General features: G+C 28.4%; 1 protein-coding gene across 1 annotated transcript in view; it reads left to right on the top strand.

Moving 5' to 3' along the window:
• The window catches only part of LOC111621247, a 155151-nt gene that overhangs the window by 70695 nt on the left and 56523 nt on the right, over positions 1–27933 (top strand). Inside the window, exons 35-39 of the mRNA XM_023363328.1 lie at positions 20–3623; positions 7270–19787; positions 23366–23512; positions 25714–25962; positions 26209–26224. Of these exons, the coding sequence (XP_023219096.1) occupies positions 20–3623; positions 7270–19787; positions 23366–23512; positions 25714–25962; positions 26209–26224 (16534 nt within the window). The remainder of the gene's footprint in view (positions 1–19; positions 3624–7269; positions 19788–23365; positions 23513–25713; positions 25963–26208; positions 26225–27933) is intronic.

The following is a 27933-nucleotide window of genomic DNA, read 5'->3' as shown; positions in this document are numbered from 1 at the left end:
TCCTTCTTGTCTTTTACAGGTTTCAGTTACAATTACCAAAACAGTTCCTCTTACTTTGAAGACATTCCATCATGTTCTAGAACAAACAATTTCCCCAGAACCAATGGAAGTAGATAATGTAAATATTCCAATATCGGATATTGTAATGGCAGAACAGCAATCAGTAACTGACTCTAAATATGAACAAATGCCTTCTCAAGAATCATCGCTAGTTGAAAAATACACTACTTCTTCAGTTGTAGTAAAAGAATTTAAAGCAGTTAAAAGTACTAGAAAATCAGATGATAGTTTTATAAATACAAAAGGCATTTTGAATACAAAAACAGGAGAAATGTTACCTTTAAGTGATGCAATTGATGAAGGAATTATAAATTTGGAAAAAAGGCAATACATCGATCCAAGAACTGGTAAAGAAATGGATTTCAAAGAAGCAGCTAATAAGAATTACATTGATAAAAAGTTTTCATCACAGTTATTATCATTATGTGGAATAATAAATCCCAAAACCAAAACTGAAATTACATTAATTGAAGCCATTTATTATAATATATATGATGTAGATAAAGGCGTATTTTTAAATCCAGATAATGGCAATATAATTACTTTAGATGAAGCTATTTCTCTTGGAATAGTCCAAAAAGATAAAATAAATTATTTAAGTGAATTGAGAGTAATCAAAATAACTGATTTAACAATTATAGAAGCAGTAGATGAAGGTCTTTTAGATGAGAAAACAGGACTTTTCAAAGATCCAATCTCACAAAAAGTAATGACTTTGCCAGAAGCATTTAATAAAGGTTTGCTAAGAGTACCATCATCTGATGAAAGAAAAACTGGATATTTAATTTCGGAATTCATAGATAATGGTATGATTGACGAATATTCAGGACAAATAATAGATGAAGATTCTGGAGAAAAGATCACAATTGATGAAGCTCTTTCCCAAAACCTTATTCGAGCTGATGTAAGAGAGGTAATGAATACCGAAACAGGAGAACTTGTAACCATACCTGAAGCAATTTCTTTAGGAATAATAAACATTCAAACAGGACGGTTTATAGATAAGAAAACCATGACAAAAATGACATTAATTGAAGCCAGAAAGAAAAACCTTATATTTTCTCCTTTAAATTTAAAGACTGCTTATGAGCAGAATCTTTTAGATACAAATGGAAAAATTATTGATCCATTTACAGGTAGAAAATTAACAGTTTTAGAAGCAGTAACAAGAGGATTACTTAATTCAGAAATGAAATGCATCATCTTATCTAAAACGGGTGAATTAGTTACATTACCAGAGGCATTTTCAAAAGGAATTTTAACTCCAGAAGGAATTTTTACAGATACAAATACTGGAGAAACAATGACACTCCATGAGTGTGCAAATAAAGGTTTAGTTGCTTCAGTTAAATATCAGTCAATATTTGACATTGAAGGAATTTTGATTCCTTCATCTGGTGAACAAGTAAGTTTTAATACAGCAGTTTCTAAAGGAATAATAAATACCAACACGGGAAAATTCAAAAAAAGTCCTCACAAATATATTACATTAGAAGAAGCTTTGAAAGAAAAGTTGATACAACCTCAAATTTATAACATGTTAACTAAAGATGTTGAAATAAAAGACGAAAAAGGAAATAAATTGAATGTCATTAGAGCAGTTACAAAAGGAATTCTGGATCATAAAACAGGTAAATTACGAGAACCTCGCACAAAGAAACCACTTACACTGAAAGATGCAATTGAAAAAGGAGTGATAACTCCTCAAGGTGCAGCTCATTTAAAAGCTCTCTTAAACATTGTGGTAACGACAGCTGTTGTTACAAAAACAGTAACTAAAGTTATACCTTCTGATCAAGAAATAGATTCAGAAGTAAAAATAACTTTTCAAGATGCAATGAAAGAAGGTTTGATTAATGAAACAGAAGGCACATTTAAAAATCCAATAACTGGTGAAATATTACCTTTGGAAGAAGCAATCAATACAGGTTTATTAGGACTGACTTCTCAATGGCCAGTAACCTCAGAAGATACAGTTTCTTTCACACAATCAACAACAACAGTTGTTTCTGAATCACAAACAAAGAAAGAAACTGAAAAATCCCCTGTACTTAAGAAAAAACCAACTCAGAAAGATATACCTTCAGAAAAGTCTAAGTTACCAAAATCCATTGATAAAAAAGTTCCAGAAACCACAGTAGTCCATTCATCAAAAGACACATTCGTTACTAACATTCAACCAAAACCATGCATTGATGAAAAAGATTTTACTTCTACTATATCTACTGAAACACAATTCATAACCGAGGTTGAAAATAATAAAAACCTTTTAATACAAACAAAAGAAACTACAATAAGCAGTCAACCTAAAGAATTAAAAAGCCCTGTTTCTGGTATTCCTAGTAAAATTCCAGGCAAAGAGAAACCTGCTGCAAAATCTCCAAGTTCTAGAAAATTGCCAGATACTTCAACTAATGCAGAGAAGATTCCAGAAACTGTAACTGAGAAGAAGCCTTCAAAGGTTCCAGTAAGTAAAACATCTGAACCTTCAACTGTTGATAATTTTCAACCAAAACAAACAGCTGGAGTAATAACCAATGATGTAATTAATGAAGTAACTAAAAAAGAAACTTTAGAAAGCACTAAAGAAGTTTTATCAGAAAAGTTTATTCGAGAAATACCACAAACCATAAGTGATAGTATTGTACAGTCTGAAGAGGAAATAAAACTATCAGAATCGCCAACCCAAATAAAAAAATTACCCGAGACTATTCCAAAAGAAGGAAAGCCACAAGAAGTTGATAAACCGATTCAACCATCGAAATCTAATATACCAAAATCTCAGAAAAGCACTTCACCGGTGCGAGAAATGCTACAACCTTCTAAAATAAAATCAAATGCCGAGGAAAAAGAACCTTTGAAACAGCCAAAATCAATACAGAAGCCCTCGGCAAGACCAGGTTCACCTAAAAAGGAACAAATTATAACAAGTGAGCAGGAATATTTTGAAAAAGTAACAGATAAAAAAACTATAAAACAGATTGATATTGGAGATGTTGATTCTGTCATTACTCAACAAACTAATGTGTTAGAACTTCCTGCAGATGGCTGGTCATTAAAAGAAGCTATTGCTCAAAATTTATTTGACAGTACCTCTGGATTATTCACCATTCCAGGTACTGACAGACTCGTTTCATTTGAAGAAACAATTAAAATGGGTATCATCAATCCAAAATCGGCATCTGTAGTAGAACCAGGTTCTAAGAGAACCATTACATTATTAAGATCATTAGAAAAAGGAATCTTAGATTCTACGGGACATTACCATGATAATAAGAGATCAAGAACAGTTACTCTTAATGATGCAATTAAAGAAAAACTTATTAAATTTGAAGATGAAGAAATTCAAAGTGAACCTTATAAAAAAGGTACTAAAATAATTAAAATTGAATCTAATATCGATAATTTACAGATGAAAGAAATTCAACCGAGACAGACAATTATCACAACTTCTACTCCAGAATTTAAAAAAAGTGAAATAATTATTAATGAAACTTATGAATTTGTTGAAATTAGTCCGAACATTTATTTTGATAAAAAACATGGAATAATTCTTAAAAAAGATACAAATGAAAAAATAAAACTTTCGACAGCTATTAAAAATAATATTATAGATATAAAACTTTTTAAAGTGAAAGATGNATTGATGTTATCTCTAGGAAAATATATAAGTTTATCAAAAGCAACAATAATAGATTATCACTAAAAAAAAAAAAAAAAAGCATTAATTGAATTCTTATTTTGAAAATTTTTAGATGACAAGCCATCAAAGAAAGGAAGTCAAAAACTACCAGAGATGCAAGCTACATTGCTTTCAAAAATTACTGAAAAAGAAAAACTCTTAAAATCTAAACTGCAAGCCCCAATTCCATGCAATCTAGATAATTTGGAGAATCTTGTTATTCAGCATAAGGTATTTTTAAAATGAATTGAAATATAACTGATTTCATTTTTATGCCATTAAATAATTTTTAAGTAGATTAAAAGTGATACTATCTAAAAATTATTAAAAATTTTTTTATAGTTTTTCTAATATTTGTATAATAAAGTGTCTCTATTTTATTATATTTAGAGAATTTTATGTTTAAGAATGTAACTTAATAATCATTTATAACATTTAGGAAGCTTTTTAAAAAATACTATTTATAAATTTAAAACCATGCAAAAATGAGAATTGTAGCTTAATTAGAAGCAGAATTGATTTAATACAATTTCCACAAATAAAAAGGAAAAAATTAGTTTTGTTGAAAAATAATCTTTTAAACCCATATAACAGATACTGTACTTGCAGCTATCACTTTATAAAATTTCAAAGTTTTTGAATGTAATGAAATATTGGATTAAAACTGAAAAATTACAACTTTATCAAATAGATATTTATTACAAGCAAACAAGAATTAAATTAACTTTAGAGGTGAAAATAAAAAAATATTAAAATATGCATAGATATAATAGCCAAAAATATTCCATTTTCAATAAATTAACTTGTAAAAAGCTTTATTCTAATGCTTTAAGGGATTGTTTCTGTTATTAAAATAACATTTTCAAATTTACTCATTATATAGTAATTGATTTTTAATATGCAGTTGTTAATACATATTTTAACAATAAAAAATATCATATCTAATAGCAAAGCTTGTATACCTTTGTTCAAAACTGTTGATGCAAAGAGAGAAACAGCATTCAAAGGATTATTACAAATAACAATGATAAACTCTTATAAATTATTAAAATAAATGAGAAAAATTAGTTTTGTTACTTTAATGAAAACAAAGATGGCCAGATGGCTGAATGGTTGAGGTGGAGGCTACTGCTCTAGAGGACCCGGGATCGAATCTGGTCTGACCTGATATGTTGGCCCCATCACTCGCCATCTGGCTGAACCCATAATAGGCTTGATAAAAAAGAAGCCCTCTTAGTGCCCACAATGCAGAAAGAGTTAAAAGAAATGAAATATGCACTTTATAAATGTTTTCATAACAAATGTAAATGAGTGTGAAAAAGTTTATGGATATTAGAGATGGGCTTGCTCTTTCAGTCATGAGATATTAGTATTTTAAATCAAATATATCCATTTTGATGATACATCCTGTATGAAAGATCTTTTTCAAAGATATGCAAAAAACCACTATATAATATAAATCTTTTATCACTTATTAACAGTCCTAATATGCATTGGTATAGATTTTTGTCTTCTAGTTATGTGATTTCATGATAATCTCATAATTTTAACAAAACCAAACATTGTGGCAATGTTTGCAAAGTGATTTATTTAGGAGAACAAGTTGTTTCTTATTCTTTCGTAAAGTCTTGTATTCCAAACTGTTTTCACCATATAAAAGCAAAATTAGCTTAGTATATTTTTCTTAAATGAAAATTTAAAAATTTTATAACTAAATTTATGGCAAAACATTTCATTTTTAAAAATTGCAGATGTAATTTTCAACTTGTAGCAGAAATTTTATATTATTATATTTGCTTCTTTTTCAGAATATTTATACATCTCTCGCAAATAAAAAACCATCTCTGGAAAATACAAATATCGTGGGTGGTAGATTTATTAGAGAGGCTAAGGTAAGTTTAATGTATTAAATAATATATTTTGCATGTATTTTTCTTTTTTAATTTGGTGTAAGACAAATTTTTGTAAATTATAGTTTTAAAAAAATGCATGTGTTTAAAAAATAAACTTTAAATAGCTTTTTGTGTTTGAATTCTTGTCTTTTCTTGCTTAGATGAAGATTTTCTAAAGCATGCAATTTGCTTGCATTCCCTATTTTTGCCTGATTTTTATCTGGAATTGCATTTTGTTACTTTTTTAAAGTACTACAAGCATGGAATTAGTTTTAAAGTCCTACAAGTGTGAATGTATCATTTGTATTGGAAGAATTTATGTTTTGTGAGAAACTGTCAAGGTGATGGTTTGTAGCATGCCTATTTATTTTGCTTGCTTTCGGTATGTTGTTTTTATGAATGCATTTCCCAAAGCAATTTTTTTTCTTTTTGTGCCTGCAAAATTGCCTGGAATGGATATTGCAAGCTACTGCTATTTCATGTTTGCCTGATGTTTGTTGCTATTTAAAACTGAATAGTTATGTTCAATTGAGAATATTTATTTCATGCAGATATATGATTTACGTCTGAAGCACTATAAAGATAGTTTAGAAGAAGTACATCCAAGTCTTGATGCTAGTTTATCCAAGAAAGCAAAACTTACATCTGGTGCTAATAATGTCAGTCAAGAATTGGACAATTTAAATCAACAATATAAGGATTTAGTAAATGCAATACTAGATTATATCAATGGATTAAAAGATGTTCTTACAAGACATGGGATATTTAATATTTTAAAATTAAATATTTTGTTTCGTAACTAATTTTTTACTTTTTTTTAATTTTCAGTCCATGCAATCTGACATGCAGAATAGTCAATATACAGTTGATCGACTTAATGAAGATATCAACACCCTTAAACAACTAGTTCAGAAAACTCGAATCAAACAGACGAGCAACACAGATATTAACAAACTAATTAATGATATCCATAAAATTACAGAAAGGTGGAATAATGCCAGTTCACAAGTGGTGGAAAGGTTTGCATTTTATAAATATATGTGTTTAAAATATAATTAATAAGCTCTATAAAATACAGTATAAATTTAATATTATTCAATAAAGTTTATGGGTTTCTATATTTTTATTATTTTCAGTAAAAAGTAAATTATAATAATGTAAATAAACACATTTTTTATCATTAGGGATACAATTTCTTTGATTAAAAATATGAAAAATTTTAAATGATAAATTAGTAGTTTAAAAATTATTAGGAAGCAAATATATTTAAAGAATATATTTATAAATTATTTTGAAGAAAGCTATTTTGGTAATTTATAGCTATTTCTTTTTAAATTTATTTGATTTATTTTTGTTTCAGTTTACATTTTATTCTTAATGTGGATTAAATATGATATTAATGTTAACTCAATTTTTTTATAGGATGAGAAGTTGTGAAGCATCATCAGAATTATTAAGAACTTATAAGAATAAATTAGAAAATGAAAATTCTTGGATTATAGATACAAGACAGAAAATTAATAGTCTCAGAAGTGTAAATTCAGTTTCTGGAAAAGATGCTGAAAAAGAATTAGATTCTGCATTAGTAAGTAAAAAAATAATTAAAAAATTAAAAAATAATAATTCTTAAAAAAGATACAAATGAAAAAATAAAACTTTCGACAGCTATTAAAAATAATATTATAGATATAAAACTTTTTAAAGTGAAAGATGTAACAAAAGATGATATGATTAGTCTAAATGATGGAGTTAAGAGAGGTTTTGTTAATATTCAGAAAGGAACATTTACCAATACTAAAACAAAAAAACAGATGTCGCTGGAAGATGCTGCAAAAATAGATTATTTAATTTGTGAAGGACTGATAACAACAATAAGTCAAGATTATGAAACTCCTCAAGTATTCCAATCAATCACAAAACAATCAACCGTTCAAACCCCAATTGTTCAAACCGAAATAAGAGAAACAACAGTAATTTATATTAACGATCCTAGAACCGGTGAGAAACTCACTCTTGACGATGCTGTTAAAAAAGGAATAATTAAGGCTGAAATGGCTAAAAAATTGCAAGAATCGCAGGATTTACCTACAACTTTGAAAGAGGAGGATGTAGTTAATGGTGTTTCAACAATTGAAATAGAAAAATCAAGCAAATCACCCAAAAGTCAAAGGAAAGTTATTTCAGAACCACGCTTTGAAGTAACATTTGGAAAGGCTACCACTTTGCAGTCTCCGGATAAAGAACAAGTTGTGTTGCAAAAAGTCAGAAGAAGGGCGATATCACCAAAAACTGCAGTTAATGAAGGTTTGATCGATCAACCGACGGTTGAAATAATAAACAGTATTGAATCTATGAGAAATGAAAATAATGAGCCAATTACATTAGATGAGGCCCTTAAAAAACAATTTATTAATGGTAATGAAGGTGTGTTGATAGATCCAAGAAAAGGAGAAAAACTAACAATTAAGGAAGCGGTGAACAGTGGATTACTTGATCCCGAATCATCGAAGTTACTAATTCCAATTGGTCGATCCTTGAGTCTTTCTGAAGTAGTCTCACAAGGTTTAGTTATACCATCAGAAAAGAGGATTATACATCCCGAAACTGGTGATTTGCTCACTCTTCAAGATGCTATTACTTGTGATATAGTCAATCCTGTTTCAACAGTACGCTCGCCTACAATGAAAAAGCCACTGACTTTAGAAGAAGCAATTAAAAGAAAAATAGTAGATGACATAACAGGTGATGTTCAGTTTGAGAATAAAAAGATAAATATTGTTGAAGCAGCACAAAATCTTAAACTTTTCGATAAGTCATCTAATGCCGATAAATGTTCTCTTCCAATGTTAGCAATAACCTTCCCAGTAGCGTTGCGTCATAATTTAATTGATGTCGAGAAAAAAGAATTTATTCATCCTGTTACTGGTACTAGAACTCCAGTGGACAATTCAATAGATAAAGGACTTATTATGACATTGCCATTTTCTCCAAGTTCTGACAGCATTAATGTTACGGAAGCAATGGATAAAAAACTCATTGATTCAGAAAAATGTGTCATGAAACATCCAAACTTTGAAAAAGAAATTCCAATTTTTGAAGCTGTTGAATCTGGAATTTTACAAATGACAGATTTTAATGTTCCAGAAACACCAGAATTAGTAACTAATTTAACCACTACTACATGCCACACAGTTATAGAATCACAGACTATTAAAACTAGTCCTGGCTTTACAATGTGTGGACCCAATCAAGTCGTTAATACTGAAACTGGAGAAGTTATGACAGTAGAAGAAGCAAATAAAAAAGGAATTATTAAAATTGAAACAGAAACTCGAAGAGTGACTTCTCCACTTTCATTTTCGGAAGCTTTGGAAAGAGGGTTCATTGATTTAGACGACTGCACTTACACTGATGTAATAAATGGTCGAATCATTCCAATTTCACAAGCTATATCTGAAGAATTAATAGTTCCTAAAAAAGAAGTGCAAACAGAAGATATAGAAAAATACACCATTTCTCAACTCATTGACTTATTGTATGATGAAAATTCAGGTAAATTTAGGGAACCGAAAACAAATAAGTTATTAACTTTAGAAGAGCTGTTAAAGAAAGATTTAATTGATTTAGATAGTGTAATTTATGATGTTCAGAGTGGAAAATCTTTAACAACAAAACAAGCTATCGATAGCGGAAAATTAGATATAAAGCACGGGAATGTATTAGAATCCGATTCGGGTAATAAAATTCCTTTAAAAAATGCTTTTAAATTGGGAATAATAGCTGTAATAGGAGCTCCTTTATTAGCTGGAGCTGTTGTTGCAGGTTCTTTAAAGAATATAATCCAAAATAAAAATTCTAAACCAGATTTATCTCATAAAATACCATTTTCTACTTCAAAGCATTCGACATCATCACAAGAAACTAGAAAGATAATATCAACTCAAACTGTTCAACAGAAAGGTGAAGTTCAAACAACAAGAAAAACTAGTTCTGAAGTTCAGGTAACAAGAAAGATTAGTTCAGAAGACAGAAGTAAATCTCCTGAAAAAGAATTATCACCCGAAAGAAGAGAGACCCATAAAGAAAAGCCAATACAAGATAAGAAGAAAAGACCAGATAATCTTCCTAAGGAGAAAAAACCAAGCCCAGATGAAAAAAGACTACCTTCTCCAACAAAAGAACAAGAAGACAGAAAACAACCTGACTCTGTTAAGATAAGAAAGAAAGAAGTTGTTGTGGAGAGAAAGATAATCCATGATAAGATAGAAGATGAAGATAAACAAGTGAAGAAGTCACCTGAAAGAACTCCTCAAAGACATTCTCCAGAAAGAGAGATACCAAGAAAGAAACCAAGCAGTCCGTCTAAAGAAATATCTAAACCTAAAGATGATGATATTTCTTTTGATTATGAATCAAATAAAATATCATCTCCAACCAGGAAAACTACAAGGGAAGTTCATACGACAGTAATAACAGAAAGAACTAGCTCCGATCTTGATCAGAGAAAATCACAAAGTCCAGTGAGACCTGATACACTTTTTACAGAAACTGATAAAGATTTTTCCAGGATAATTACAACTGATAAATCAATAAAAGGCAAATCTGTTGAAACTAAAGAAATAGGATTTCCCAAGAAGGACTCTCCTATGCAAACTAAACCAGAAGTTAGTAAATTTGAATCTACTGATGTAAATGTAATAGACAGAAAAGAAACTGTTGTGAGAACACAGAAACATATAACAACTGAAAAATCACCAACCAGAGAATACACATTACCAAGTGAAACTGTGATCAAATCTACTGTGGAAAAAGTTGAAATTTCAGGAAAAAGAACAAGTCCAACCAAAGAGATTGAAAGCAGAAGATCAACAAGTCCAATAAAAGAAACTGAAAAGCCAAAAGTTAAACATGAAACTGATCAGAGAAAAGTTGTGGTTGAAGAGCACGTAACTATAATTGATAAAAAGACAAAGGAAAGAAGTGATACATCTCCTAAACGAGAAATAAGAAAAACTGTGACAATAGAAACATCTGATAAAAGTGAACCTTTCACAGTGAAAAAAGAAAAAGCTGAGTACATTTTTGAAAAAGGATCACAAGAAGAAAAGCCAAAAAGTCCCACAAAACCATCTCCTGAGACTTCACCTACTAGAATAAAAGAACCGAAGAAGATAGATGAAGTTAGTAAGACAGTAGAGAAAGAAACTTACAAAGGTAAACCTAAACCAACAAAAACTGAAAAATCTCCTGAACGACCAGTTTCTTTAACAAAAGAGGTTACAAAAACTGAAAAATCTCCTGAACGTCCAGTTTCTTTAACAAAAGGGTTTACAAAACCTGAAGATTTCACTCAGACATCAAAAAAAGAAATTACTACAAAAGATCATGAAATAAGAAGTGTAACTAAAGAGACATCAAAAATTGAAACAAAACAAGTAATAGAAAAGGGGGTAAAAACTCCAACAGATAAAAAAGGGGCATCACCAGATTTGCCTAAAAAAAAATCACTTCAAGAAATTCCAAAATCTCCAGTGAAAGAATATCCTGAGAAACCTAGTTCTAAATCTCCAGTACGAGACTATCCCGAGAAGACTGGTCCTAAATCTCCAGTGAAAGAATATCCTGAGAAACCTAGTTCTAAATCTCCAGTACGAGACTATCCAGAGAAGACTGTATCTAAATCTCCGGTGAAAGAATATCCCGAGAAGCCTAGTTCTAAATCTCCAGTACGAGAATACCCTGAGAAGACTGGTCCTAAATCTCCAGTGAAAGAATATCCTGAGAAACCTAGTTCTAAATCTCCAGTACGAGACTATCCCGAGAAGACTGGTCCTAAATCTCCAGTGAAAGAATATCCTGAGAAACCTAGTTCTAAATCTCCAGTACGAGACTATCCAGAGAAGACTGTATCTAAATCTCCGGTGAAAGAATATCCCGAGAAGCCTAGTTCTAAATCTCCAGTACGAGAATACCCTGAGAAGACTGGTCCTAAATCTCCAGTGAAAGAATATCCTGAGAAGACTAGTCCTACATCAAAAGGAAAAACAGTGTCACCAACAAGAAAATCACCAGAAAAATCTGCTAGTAAAGAAATAGATCTTATTTCAAGACAAAAACCATCTATGAATGGAGAATCGACTATAATACAATCGGTGACTGTTTCCCAAGGTCCGACAGTATTTACATCTACAACATCCACAAAAAAATCAGCCACTGTCGAAAGGTCTGGTCTTAAAGAAGTGGTAGGCATTCCAGGAAAAGAAGATAAAATACCTTACACAGATGGCGATCGTGATAAATGGCAAGTAATACCACAACAACAGACTGTTACTACAAGCACTACTACAGTTCCTGGTCCAGCTTTGACCAAGAAAGAGTTTAATGTGACGAGGAGAGAGGTAATCGTCACTGAAACATATACTGAATACAGAAAAGAATACGACATTTCTCAGGTTTTAGGAAAATGCGTTCCTTTAAATAAACTCATTGAACATAATGTTATAAATCCTGAGACATGTGAATTTATAATTCCAAGAACAAATAAAAAATATAAACTTCAAGAAGCATTATCCAGAAATATTGTGTCTTCAGACACAATTGTTAAAGTAATTAGTGATAAAGAAATTTCACTTGCAGAGGTAAGTGAATATTTTTCTATTGATGATAAATTCACTTTTTCTTATGCAATTGATAAATTTTATGATACAAATAAAAAATGTTTTTTAAATCCAAACACTTATGAATTAGTATCGTTTATAGATTTTATAAATTTGGGGCTCGTTAAGGTGGATAATGTTAGAGTTAAAGATTTTCAGTATGACAGGTTTTTACCCTTGGAAGATGCTCTGCCAAAGCAATTATTAAATAAAGAGACTGGAGAATTAATTGATAATGTGACCGGACAATCATTATCACTCCCAGATGCAATTAAAAATAATTACATTGTAACCATCACTCAGGATGAATATGAAAGAGAAGAATACATTTCAACAGATCTGCAGAAAATTCTTAATAATGTGTTGAATTTAAAAGGCAAACTTGTTTTTGAAGACTCTATATCTGTATATCACCCTAAAGAAAATATTTTTATCCCAATCACAGAAGCATTAGATTTGGGTTTAGTGGATTTGCAGAATAAAAAATACAATAATTCTTCAACAAATGAAGAGTTATCATTAAATGAAGCCTTTCAGAATGGTTTTATCTTCATTTCTTATCAGCCTCTTGCTCTTGATGTTATCACTTCTACAGAACTTTTTGATGCTTCGTCAAATGTCCTATTTGATCCTATAACTAAAGAAAAAATAACAATTTCTGAATCTGTTAATAAGAATATTATTGATGGCTTCATAACTAAAATTCAAAATACAAAAATGAAGTCCAGCATTGCCTTAAATGAAGCAATAAATGATTTATCGCTAGTCGAAAGTAATCGTGTAAATGATACATTAAATAATAGTTTTCTAAATCTGGAAGATGCAATAAAAGAAGGAATAGTATTTTCAACAAGAGAGAAAATACCTTTAATTACTGCCATTGAAAATGGGCTTTATAATCCACAAATAAAAAACTTTTATGATTCTTACAATAGGGAATATATTTCTTTTGATAGGGCAATTCATGAAGGTTTACTTGATATTGAAAACATAAAAGTGAAAGATGTTGAAAATGATAAAATTTTATCTATAAACGAAGCATTAGATAAGAATATCATTTCTGCTGACTCAGCAGAAATAATGAAACCATATTCGATTCCTTTAACATTAGCTGTGAGTAAAAAGTACATTTACAGTGATGTAATTCTGCCTCAAGTAGATTATGAAGAAGTAAAAATACCATTAGAACAGTTAGATACATTAAAAACAAGTGAAATTTCTGATAAAATGGTTTCAAAAACCATAGACTCTGATAAAATAACCAAACCTACAGAAGAAACTATAATTAAAACTATTCCCATTGGTCAAGAATTTTTGCAGGGAGATTTATCAAAACAGATTCTCCCAGAACAGGATAGCTATGGTGTGCAGGCAACTGAAGAAAGCTTATCAGATGTAATGATGAATGAATTGTTCACTAAAAAGTCTAAGGAAAAATTACAAACTGCTCAACCAATTGAAGCAAAACTGAAAGAAAAATTTCCTAGTAAAAAAGTGGAAGAATCTATAAAGGATAAAGATATACAGTTGTCTGATAAGATAACTGAACAGAAACCTACAGATGTATTTTATGCAAATGAACTTTCTTCAGATCTGATTAAAACAGAGGAGCCAACAGAAATTAAATCTGCAATTTCAAAACAAGATATTTCTGAGAAGGAACATGTGAAGAATTTAACTGCTGCTGATGATGAAGAAACTCCGATAAAAGATGAAACTGTAATAAAAGATGAAATTATATGTGCTGATGAACTTAAAAAAACTCCTGTCGATGAAATAATTTCTGAAGATCAGATGGTTAAAGATACAGAAAAAATTCCCATTCATCTTAACAAAGTTAAAAAAGATGTTGCCAATGAATGTAAAATAATTTCCGAGACAACCAAAGAACATCATGCAGAAAGTAAAGATAAGGTAGGACTGGTGACTTCTGCTCAAACAGTTACAGATATTCCTGAAAATATTCTAGATATTGAGTTTAATAAAACAAAAGATTCAATTAAAATATCACCTTCAAAACAGATTCCAACTGATAAGACTTTTGAAGAGAAACCAATAAAAGATATACATGTGAAAGATGACAAACCAGTGAAACAACCTTCGGATGAAGATTCTAAAGAAATCACAGTTAAGATTGAACCTACAGAGAGTTTTAAAAAAATTCCCAATTATCAAATCTCTCAGAAAGACCTTACAATTGATCTATTTCCTGAAAGTAGTACCAAACCTTGTCAAGAAGTTGAATCAGAAAAAATTACTCTCTCCAAACAAAAATTAACAGAAATAAATGACAAAGAGCCAGCTGTTCAAGTATCGAAACAAGAATTTGAAAAAGTTGAAGAGATGCAGACCAATCAGATTCCTAAAGAAAAATTAACAAAGGATTTACCCTTTCAAGAAATTGGATCAGTCACACAGATAACTGAAATAATTGAACCAAGCTTGATGGACAGCATTCCTAATAGTGATATTTCTGACAAAACAAATTTAAAAGAAGTATTAGGTGAAAATATAGAATCGGTCAATCAAACAGCCAAAAAAATGCTTACAGAAGAATTACCTTCCAACATGGATATTACTGAGCAAAAGGATAAAATAACTAAAAGATTGAATGAAGGTGATATTAAAGATAAGAAAATTAAACCAGTCCAGATAATTAAAGAAGAATCCACAAAAGAAATAATTCCTGAAAGTAAAATACGAGATATCCATGAAAAGATAGAATCTTTAGAAACATTGTGTGTTGAAACAGAAGGAAAAACAGAGGAAATTACCAAAGATAAAACACCAATTAATGAAAAAGATAAATCAGTGGAAATGATTATGCCTCTTTCTGAAGATGCTTCTAAGCAGGAACCTAAAAAAAAATTAACATTTAAAGATGAATCAATAACTAATGAAGAATTAGAAGGTAAAGAATTACTGATTTCTCCCAAAGTGATGCCAAAGGACAAAACAGTCATCATCAAAGATAAATCAGTTGATCAACTAATTGAACCACTGGAAACTGTGACACCTACTGATCAAATTTCTAAAGAAAAGTCAATAGAAGAAATTGCATGCAAAATTGAGATGAAAAGTGATCAAATAGCAGAGAAGGAACATACAGAAAAAATTCCCAAAAAAGAGATTTCAAAGATTGAAATTACAGGTGAGCCTATTAAATATGATGAACTTCTTGATCAAACAGTTAAAATAACAGAAATAATATCTCCAGTTGCTAAAGTTCATAAAACTGAAGTCGGAGTGTCTAAAGATGAAATTCAAACTGGTCAAATAACTGAACCCAAAAGAGAATTACATACTGAAGACATTTCAGTGGAAAAAATAACACCAGCAGATATTAAAGACAGTAGGCCAATAGAACAAATGGTAAATTTGGAGAAAATATCACCTCTTGGTGATAGTAAAATGCAAAAGCCTATAGAAAAAACAGCACCAAAAGAAGTAATAACAGATCAAATTCCTCTCACTGACTCTATTAAGCAGATTTTTCCTGAAGATAAGAAAAAACCTGATCAAGTTGATAAGAAAGATCAAACGGATATATTACTCAGTAAGGAAATATTAAAAGAAAGTGCAATAACAGATGATGTAGTCACACATGAAATGCCTGTACAGACAACCGAAATAATGGAAATACAATCACCGACAACAGACAAATCAGAATTTATAAAAGTCTCCAAAGATGCAATCCAAAGTAATAAGATGGAAGAAATAACAGATGAAGAATGTAGCATGCCAAAAGATCAAATGATTAAACCAACAGAAATGTTTCCGTCTCACGATACCATCTGTAAACAAGAACCCACGACAGAAAAAGTATTCAAAGACAGTATATTAATTGATCAGAAAGTCGAATTAGAAATTCCCTCAGAACAGATTTCAAAGAAACAGATGATAAATGCTATCCCAGATAAAAAATCAACTGATCAAATAACCAAACCAATAAAAGTGCCATATACTTCTGAATATAGTGGCAAAGAAGAGCCTAGAAAAGAAATGATTCCCAAAGATGGAATTTCTACTAATCAAATAACTCAAAAACAGCCTATAGAGAAATTACCAATTGGAGAAAGTGAGAAAATTAATAAAGAAATAATGCCAAAAGAACATGTTGAAAGTAAGCAAATTGAAATTCAGACTGATCAGGTTATTGAAGAAAAACAAAAAGATGATATTAAAGACACTAAGCCAATTGAGCCAATAGATGAAACAGGCGATATTTCATCCATTGATCACTTTGATGAAACAAGAAATAATCAAATTGATAAAAAGGAACTCATCAAAAAGCCTACTTCTAAAGACGGTAAGCAAATTGAACAGATTACTAAAGATTATGCAGAAATAATACCTGTTAAAGAGATCTCAAAAGAAATAGAAGTAACAGAAAAAGTTACTGTAAATACTGTTCAAATTGATGAAACAATACAAAAGCCTTTTGAACCTATTTATGAAGAAAAATCCAAAACATATTTTGAAGCTAAAACAACAGATGATCAAATATCTGACACTACAAAAATATTACCTACTAAGGATATTTCAAAGGAAGTAAAAGTGAAAGAGACTAATCAATTACTAGAGTCAACTACAATATCTCCCAGTGATCAGATTTCTGAACAAGAATCTTCAAAAGTAATACCCATTGAAGAAAATTCATATATTGATGAAAATATTAAATTAAAATCTAATGAGGAAAAATTGAAAAATGATGAGGAAACTGACAGAAAAGATCAGTTAATTATTAAAGAAATTTCTCCCAATGAAGGTTTAAAGGAATCATTTCTTAAAGGAGAAATTGCTGAGGATAGAACTAAAGTATTTGAACAAAAACCAGTTTGTGATTTCCCTAAAGAAGACTTTTTAAAAGAAATAGTCATAAAAGATGGCATTCCAGCTAGTGAAAAAATAGAATATAAGACAAAAGATACATTATATTCACAAAAATTTTGTACTGATAACATAGTTGAAATCACAAAAGAGTTAACTATAACAGAAAGCTTATCTACTACTGAAAAAATTCCATTCAAGAAATTATCAGAGACAAAAATAATTTGCGAAGAGATATCAAAACAAGAAATGTTTCAATCGAATCTGCCAATTGATCAAATCATTCAGCAAAAAATTTTTGGCGACATAAAAGAATCGGATATGATAATGAAGTTACAGGATGATGAAAAATTAAAAAATAGCATCAAATATCATCTTTCTGATTATGACAAAGAAATGACGAGTGCAAAAGTACCAGAAGAAAAAATTTCAGATGAACAAAGTATTACAGATGATAAGATTCTTGGGAATGCTCGAAAATCTGAAGATGAAGAAGCAGATATAATAGATGATATTACACAGAAAGAATCTACAGAAAAGCTATTTCCTGAATCAAAATATATTACAGATCAAACGACAACAGAAACAACAAAAATAATAAAAGATATAAAGAATGCATCCATTGTTGATAAAAGAAGTAAAGAAAAAAGTCCCGAACAAGATGCAGAAAATACTTTGATAGATGAAAAATTAAAAGGCACTATTTCAGATGAAAGCATCACTGAATTAAATGCTAAACAGGCAAAATTGACAAAAACTCTTCTAAATGAAACAATGAAAGAACAAGTGCAATCCTTGCAAGCTCCAGATCTGAAAGGTACTTACAATAATGAAGTTCTTTCTGTTAAGGATGAATCAGATAAAACAAAATCTGAAGAGAAAACACTTCCAGATGATTTCAATAATTTAAAACAAAGAGAGAATATGTCTTTACAGAAAATAATTAAACTGGGATTTTATGTTAAGGATACAGGAAAAATAATTAATCCGTTAAATAAAGAAGCCATTACATTGCAAGAAGCTATTAAATTATCCATTATCAATGATAAGTTTACATGTAGTTGGCATCCAAGTGAACAAATATTAATTAATTTAGAAGAATCTATTCAGTTTCAAATAATTGATGAAACCAGAGGAATTTTTAGAGATCCAGTTACAAAGGACGAATTACCTTTAGATGTAGCACTAAAAAATGGTTATATAATTGATATTGATTTGCCTCTTAATTTAATTGATGCAATTAATTTTGGATTTTACATAACAAAGTCTGGAAATTTTATTGAACCAAGAAGCAATAAACCAATTACTCTAGGAAAGGCTTTAGAGAACAACTTTATTGACAGTGAATCAGCTTTTGTAAAGGATATTGATAATCAAAAGTTTATAACTCTTCTGGAAGCAATTCAGATTAATATAATTGATGATAAACTTGGATTATACAAAATATTATCCGAAGGTATAAATTTATCACTTAAGCACGCTGTCGATAAAGGTCTTATAGTTTCATTCAAAAAACCTATTACTTTAGATACTATAATAGAGATGGGATTTTTTAATCCTGATACTGGAAAAATTGTGGATCCATTCAGTAAACAAAATTATAACATTCAAGAAGCTATAGAAGCTAATCTGATTGATGGCAACAATTCAATAATTGCTAAACCTGGAACAAATATTCAATTATCATTAATTGAAGCTATACAACAAAATATTATAAATATAAATAAAGGTACTGTTAAATTTCCATCAGAAAAAGAAGTATCGTTTCAAACTGCGCTCGAATATCATTTTATTCAATCGTCTTTAACTATTGTTACAAGAGATCTGAAAAGACCTATCAATACACCGTATGACGAGAAGGAATATACCCTTGATGAAGCACTTAATTTGAGCCAGTTTAATCTACAAACTGCAGTTTTAAAAAATCCCAGAAGTAATAGCTATATGCCTGTTAATGAAGCAATTGAACACAATTTGCTTAAATTAAATGACAAAGTGTGTATTTATCCTAGTTTAAATAATGTTTATGGAATAGTTCTTGATAATGATAAAGTTATTTACCCAAAGAAACCGATGACCTTTAACATAGCTCTAGAAAATAAATTACTGAATCTTATAAGTGGAGAAATGACAGATCCCTTGTCAAATGAAACTATTAATTTGGATGAAACTGTGAGAAGAGGTCATGTTGATTCGTATAGTATGGCTGTTAAAGATACTAAAGATAAAATAATTGTTGGATTATCGGATGCTTTACAAAATAATCTGATAGATGGCGAGAAAGGAATTGTACTAGATACAAGTAAAAATCAAATGCTTACGTTAATTGGAGCTATTCAAGAAGATATAATTATTTATGCTGGTAAACCTCTGTCATTATTAGAAGCGTTAGATTATGGTTTGTATAATGCCGACACAGGAAAATTCAAGAATCCTTTTACCTGCCAAATGCAAAGTTTAAAAGAATCTTTGAAAAATGACCTAATTGATATTAGTACAACAGTGATCAAGAATTCAAAAACTGGAGAAATTCTGAGTGTAGAAAAGTCTTTGGAACTTGGAATCATCGACGAAGAAACCGGCTTTTTACACGATCCTGAAAGCGGTACTCAAATTACTCTCACAGATCTTCTCAAGAATGGTCAACTTATTACTGCAGAAGCAAGGGTAAGATGTGTAAAGATTATTGATCAGACATTCTTTATTAGGCTTTTTGCTTTTTGCTGCTTCTGGAATGTCTGGTCATTGATGTTAGTTTCTGCAGTCTTTTTTGTTTGTTGCATAGCATGTATCCTGCAAATTTATAGAAAAGAATATACTGAATTATGTGCAATTATATTTCTTTCATTGCTCCTGCCAAGTGGCTTGTTGAACTGAATGGCTATTTGTTTTTCCTTTAGAAAAAATACAATGAATATTATTTTATTAATAAATAAATTTGTTAATCTGTAAGACTTTACTTCCTTTAGTTGTTAGTTTTTGCTTTTAATGCTTATTTTCAATGTCTATGTTTGCAAAAACAATTACTTATGTTTATTGAACTGTGCACATTGAGAATTATGTAAACTGGTTCCTTGCAACATACATTATGCATATTAATACTAATGAGTTGTAAGTTTAGCTTTATATTTTTTTTTATCTCCATTTGAAACATCCAAATTTTTAAAACATTTTGTGCTTCTAATGGAAATAAGATGGATAGTGCTATAGCTGATTAGATATCTACATATGTAAAATCAGTAGAGTGAGGTGTAGAATACCATAAAATTGTAAATCTATGATAAAAAGTTATAAGAAATAATAAATGTTTATTATTCTAAAGTAAAAAATCAGTTACTATAATTAAACATTAAAATGTCATATCAACTACTGCATTAGATTTATTTTATTCTTTTATACGTCAAATTTAGCAATAATAATTTTTAGTCTCGTATCTAAGATTAGGAGTGATTATTATTAAAATGAATAAATCAGAAATCGATATTATCATAAATATACAATTAATTTTAGTTTTAAAATGACAAAATTGGAACTATGTTCTCTTAATTGTTTAAATATTCTATTTCCAATTCAGAAATACATTATATTTAAAATTTTGAAGAAATATTTTAATGTTTTATGTTGCTTATTCAATTATTTTCATTTTATATCTAAGCATTTGATATTCCTTTGATTAAATTGATGTAAATTGTTATATATGTAGACCACCACAGTGGCAGTCTGGGTCAGCTTGCCCCTCGGCCCAATTAGGCAACCCCATGCCCCTTTGTCCTGTGTTTCATTCTTAACCATGCGCTGACTGTGGCCATGTTTGAAAACATGTTCTCATAATGTATAATCTATATATTTAATAAATTTTGGAATATGTACATATTAATCAAGGTGATCATCCATTCTATGGATATAACACTAATTAAGTATTATCTTAGAGATATACCTAATTTAAATAGAAAAGCTGTAAGGATGATTGACTCATTAGTATACAAGAAATGTTTACATTTTTAAATTAAAGTGTTTTCAGTTCATAGAATAATATTATATAGACTCATTATCTCTATGCTTTTGAATTATTTTTGTCATTATTCATTGAGAAAAACCTGTTTATAACAATTATATAATAAGTTTAATGCAGTAGGTTGACAGCAGAATGCACAAAACGAAAATGTTATTTTAAATGTTGTATTTTAGTATTTAAATTGAAAGAAGCTAAAGCTTTTTCAGTTATTTCATAGTAAATATTTTATAAATATATAAAAATGTACATTTTCTTTAATTAAACATTTATTATTTATTATATAATAGTCATTTAAACATGATTTTTAATTAACAATTATTTTTTGTCCAGAATTAAATACACTGTAAAAAGCATTTCATTCTCAATGTGCTAAAAGTAAAGATAGGAATGTATTTAATATTTAAAAATAAATACAGGAAAAGTTATTTTAATTAAATAGTAATTAAGTGTGCACTTAATTAAAATTAAAAGTTTAGATATATATAAAGAATGAAATAACACATTGCATTAAATTGTATTAAATATTTTTTACTGCATTAATAAGAATTAATTCAAGAAATTTAAATATTTGTTTGATATTGATACGTAACATAATTAACTGCAGTGATTGCTTTTGAAGAATATATTAACATAAATTATTTTTTTAATAATGTATTTTATCTAAATTGTGTTATTTAACAAGTCATTAGTTGCAATCTAAAATTAATACTATACATCCATAAATCCCAAGAGGATAGAATATGAGGAAGTAAATTTAGAAAAATATTGGCATTAAATAAAAGATAATTAATTACAATATATAAATAAATATTAAATGCTTGCTTTTGAAGATCATCTTAGTTTTATTAATTTTTTAACAGCCATTTTAGAATTATGATATATAACTTTTTCTTTATATGTAATGCATTACAAAAGAAGTTTTTCATAGAATTTATGAAAATATATAAATTAAAAATATAGATTTTATAGTTTTAATTTGGAATATTATATTGACTTCATAATTTTTTATTTAAATTGATTAATTATCTACTTAGCTTAACCCTGTAGTAGCATGTGGCATCTGTAAAACGCCACATGACTCAACTGGGACAGTTGACTTGACACGACTACTGCAGGATTATAAAAGAAATTAAATTGTCAGAGACAATATTTGTTGAGACAATATAAATATTGCTAATTATGCTAATTTTTGCATTTATAATTTGTATTTATGCTTCTTTTCAAAAGATATATTTTAAAATAATTTTATCATCTTTTTGGAAATTAAAAATACACTTACTTTTTAATTCTTGTATCCAATTATTATACATAATATATTTGAAAGAATATTTCAGGTGTTATAAATTATAATTTTTCAAATGAATCTATTTTCTGTAGAATTTTATATTAAAAAAGATTATATATTATGTCTTAAGCACGTTTTTTAACATTTTACAGCAATTAAAATTTATTATTTTTCTTTATATTTATATGTAACATTAAGAAAAATAGAAATGATAATATTAATAAGTGGAATTTAGTGTGTTGTTTATTTATTTATGAACTTTTTCTGTTGATATTTATTTTTATAAATTTGTTTAGCACCATAAATTAATTCCTATCTTTACTTTTATTTTACTCTCACTATTATTATTATTATTTTTGAAAATGCTTTTTTAAATTATAACTTTTATAATGGATGAGTAAAAGATTCTCTTGTTACTCTAAACTTTTAAAATTATTTATTTACATTAATATTTTTTCTTTTATTGATATATAATTATATTATTTTGAAAGAAATTTTGCAATTTTGTACACCTTGTCTGGCCAATATTGTTATTGTTATTATTATAGATATAAGTTTTCATATTGACTTTTTGAGCTGTAATAATTGTATATTTTTGATATTTTAAGATAAAAAATTATTTATATATAAAAATAATATAAGAATATANTAAGGAAAATATAAATTAATTATTAAATCTGTTCCATGTTTAAATAATTTTACTAAAAGTTTAAAGTAACAATAATGAAATTATCTAACGTCAATCAATTACTTTTTTTTGGTCATGCTTTAAGTGTAGAAAAATTACTGTAACTTCTTATAATGCACTTTGCATGTTGTATGAATTTCAGTTTGCTATGACTCTGCTGTAACTGTTTTCTTTTTATTTTTTAAATAAATAGTTTAAAAAGTAATTCTTAGTGAATATATTCTAAATACTCTTTATAAATGCACATTTTTATACAGACTGTGATAGAAGAAAAATATAGAACTCTTGAAGAAAATATATCTGAATTAATCACCTGGGTTGAAGAAACTGAACTGCTTTTAGCAGATTTGGGACTTCTTAAAGAAGACATTGGACATTTGAAACAACAGATAAATATATCAAAGGTAATTCTTTTCAAATTTATCAAGAAAAACTAAAATACTAAGTTAAATAGTAAAAACATATATGAATATACACATATACAGGTTGATTCAGCTAAGTGTATACAAACTTATGGGAGGGGTAGGTTGTAAAAAAACAAATTAGAATCATATAGCAATGCTGGGTCAAAAATGCCATCTTCATGTGTTAGTGTACAGAGAGTATGAGAAATGAAAGAGCAGCATGTAAGAGAACGAAATGCTTTTTGTTATTCACAAAACATTTGTGAAATGCATTGAGGTTAGAGAAGGTGTTGAAAGTTGCAACCATAAACTGTAACATATGCTTAACATTGTCGGCACATGGAATCACATAAACATTTTGGAAGATTCCTGGTGTGTCTCGGACTTCTGAAGCAGCTATAGAGATGTATGTTAGAAGAACCTCATCACTTTCAATGGGGTGTTGTACACTAGTCCTTTGATGTAACTCCAGAAGTAATCAAGGCATGTTAACTACAGAGATTGTGCAGGCCAATGAATGGGATGGTATCCTGAAGGAACATATGATCAGTCTTGTGGTTGAATAATGCCATCTACCACATGAAGATGGCATTTCCAACTTGGCATTGCTATATGATTCTGATTTGTCTTTGTGTACCCCTCCTAGAAGTTTGTTCCCACTTAGCTGAATCATCGCATATGCACATTAACATGCTTTACTTGCGTACTTTTATAATGTGCAAGTAAAGCATACATTTATATTTGTGTATAGGTATACCTGTACTAATATCACTCAGACTCATATTCTAAAGGATTTGTAATCTGAAATATATTGAAAGACTTCTTTAATTTAATAAAACGTTTCCAACAATAATTATTAAATGTCCACACACCTTAAACTTCTAGCAACAGTTTTAATAGCACACACTGTGTGCTATTAAAACTGTATGTTCCTAGAAGTTTAAGGTGTGTCGTTACATTTTGTAATGATTATCTATTGAAAAATAATAAGCAATGAAGAAAAAATATTATCTTCACACACTTTTAATATTATTTTCATTATAATAAATTCATCACTTAAAAAGTATTCAGTAAAATATCTGAATTATATATACTTATTATTGTAAGCAAATTTTTATCACTTAAGTATAATTAACAAATTATCATATTCAGTTGTTTCTAATCAAAATGTTTGCAATTAAAGTTTTCTGAGATAAAAAATTTAGATTCAAATAATACTTTTTAATATATGAGAAGGATTAACATAATTCCATTTAATATTAATTAATTTATCTCAAAGCATTTCAGAAATCTTACATTAAAATAGAAAATATGTACCTAAATAACACAATTGATTTACATATCAGCCATCCATAGATCAAATCGATTAACTCCTATATCTTTGGAATAATTGTTATTATTTTTACATGTTTTTCATAACTGGTTCTATATGCCATTAAATTAAAGCAATGCTTATATGTGTCATTACGTTAATATTAATGTTACAATTAATGTAATGACATAACATAATTTAAATAAACATTGTAGAATGTAATGACAATGACATTCTACAATGTTTATTTAAATTTTAATTTTAAAAGGAATTTTAAAAAATAATGTATATTATCAATTTCTCTATGTTTTGTGGAATTAATTGATTTGACAAATGAGCGGCCATATGTATTTGATACGTTAATATCTAATTTATCTAAAGTTCTCAAACTGTAGATAAATTAGATATTAACATATTAAAACTTTATTAAAGTTTTTATTCATTAATAATTAATTATAATAAAAATCAAACTTAAAAATATTTTTGTAATATATTCTGAAACTGTATCTTCCTTTATTCAAATAATTTGTTATCACTACTAGGTGCTTATACAGACACTTGGCAATTCTGTCATCAACTTTTATTTGGGAATTTTTTTATTTGTCGAGACGCATTTCGGGCTCAAGCCCCTCTTCCGCCGGCATTAGTTCCTGGGATTTGCCATAGCACGACAATTGGAAATACATATTTTAATTCAATTTAAACTTTTTGTGAATAAAGAATACTCTCCATACATTTGAGATGTTTAGTGTATGGAGAGTATTCTTTATTCACAAAAAGTTTAAATTGAATTAAAATATGATGTATTTCCAATTGTCATGCTACTAGTGATAACAAATTATTTTAAAATATTGCTTATAAAATTGAGAGATTTCAAAATATTTTACAGACAATAAAGAATAATTTGGATGATAACCAAATTAACGTTACAACTTGCTTGGACCAAATAAATCAGTTAGTGCAACAAGGAAAGGATATTTTGAGCAAGGATGAAATACAACAACTGCAGAAAGATGGAGATATTCTAAAAAAACGATATAATAATCTCTGCAATGAATGTGACAAAATAATTAGACGTTTATCTACAGCATTAGAAGAATTACAGAAGTTTCAAGTAATTACAAATATTTATATACTTAGACTTATTATAATATAATTAAAAATGTAATATTGTGTTAATTTATTAACTGCTTCAAAGTATAATAATATGTGAAATTACAGTTAAAGTGTCATTAATTTAATCATTTATTATAATTTTTACTTCCATTAATACTGAAAAAAAATGTAGGCAAGTTTAAAAACTTTTATTGAAATAAATATAGTTTACTGTTTTAAATATATTAAATATATTGGATAATATTCAGTAAATTTAAATGTACTATAGAGATTTATTGAAGTAAGTAATTGACAGTAAAATAAATTTTATTTATTTAAAAATTGGAAAAAATAACTTATTTAATTACTTCACTTCCATATTTTAGTCATAAATCTGACATAGAAATTAATTTTTTTTAATGGTAAACTGGAATAAACATAATATTGTATGAAAAGTTTGATATAGATCAGAACTTCTTAACCTTTTTACATTTACAACTCTCTTTTACCAGAGAAAAATTTTACATGACCAGTATATAGGTATAGTTTAGTTTAGTTTAGTTTATTGAACATAATAGGCAGTCGCCTGTTACAAGGGGGTACATGACGATGAAGAAAGATGGAAAATAAACATTCAATAACAAAAATTAAACATATCTCCGCTTTAGAATAACATGTAGTATTTTAAGATTTTACATTTAAGAGTCTTCTTACACCATTATAGCAATTGTAAATTTCATTAGTGGTGGCTAGATTGAATTTATTGTACATATGATTACCTAAACTTTGGCTTTTATTTTGATCTTCAGTGATCTTTGATTCTTGATCTTATTTATCACTTCTCTTAATATTTATCACTTCAATATCCTGAGTAATGGAACATTCTACAACTCTAAGCATTAATTGATTAATATAATGATTATTATTTCTGAAATAATCAAAAACTAAATTGATGGAAAATCCATAGTCATTAAATATGTGAGACAATTGAGCAATCCAATTCTGAGTTAAACAAGTCCATCTGTCATCTTTTTATCATTAGAAGGTGCAAGATATGTGACTATAATTCCTAAGTGATATTCGTTAATCTCAGAATTTAATTTTTTTTTTTTTTTTTCTCGTTTAATTTAATTATTGCCACTATATAATTCAACGTAGTGTGTAGGTAAATGATTGATCCAAAAAACTTTTTTACCAAAAGTAAAATTCCACCAGAAGGACCGGAATATTCGTTAAAATCAGTCTATGAGCTAATACAGAGTAAATTTGAACTACTAAACCAGGAGATTAGTGCGATTAAACAGGAAATAAGTCGAATACAGGTAGACAACATTCAAATTAAAGAAGACATGAAAGGTTAAATAAATCAAATTAAAGAAGACATTATATAGGTATATAAAATAGATATACAAATAAAATCACTTACTGATAATAAATCATAAAACAGTTTATTCCCAAACAATTCTTTGATATGCATATACCATTTATTGAAGACAAAAAACAAATTTGCATACTAATGAGATGGATGTTCTTGTTTACTTTTACATAAACATGCACTTGGCTGAATATTTGATATTGCAGAATACAGGGAGGGCATAACATTTTTCGGAATTGATCCAACATTTTGATTTCATAATCATCAATGCTAAAAATGGCATTTCACGTAAATACATAGTCCAAAATTTTACTGTTGTCAAATTTTTCACAACCTACATTTGGTTAAGCGACCACTTATGGTACTGTGAACCAAAAATTATGAATCCCTGCTATAGATAATTATTATAATGAATTAACATTGTTATTTTATATTTTCTTAATAAATATTGAATATTTATAATTACATATAAAGAAAGCCCAATGTATAGTAATAAGCAAATTAACCACCAGATTTTTAATTAGATTGAATTATGGCTAATTAATTATAAAGATATATTATGTAATTTGGATTAAAGGTAGGCGATTAAGCTGTCATCTTATACTAAATTTAATAATTAGAATTACATTAATTAATTTG

This window comes from Centruroides sculpturatus, unplaced genomic scaffold, assembly GCF_000671375.1.
Source record: "Centruroides sculpturatus isolate CEXI.00-Female unplaced genomic scaffold, Cexi_2.0 scaffold283, whole genome shotgun sequence".
Taxonomy (NCBI): Eukaryota; Metazoa; Arthropoda; class Arachnida; order Scorpiones; family Buthidae; genus Centruroides; species Centruroides sculpturatus.
This window is presented reverse-complemented; position numbering and strand designations above follow the sequence as displayed.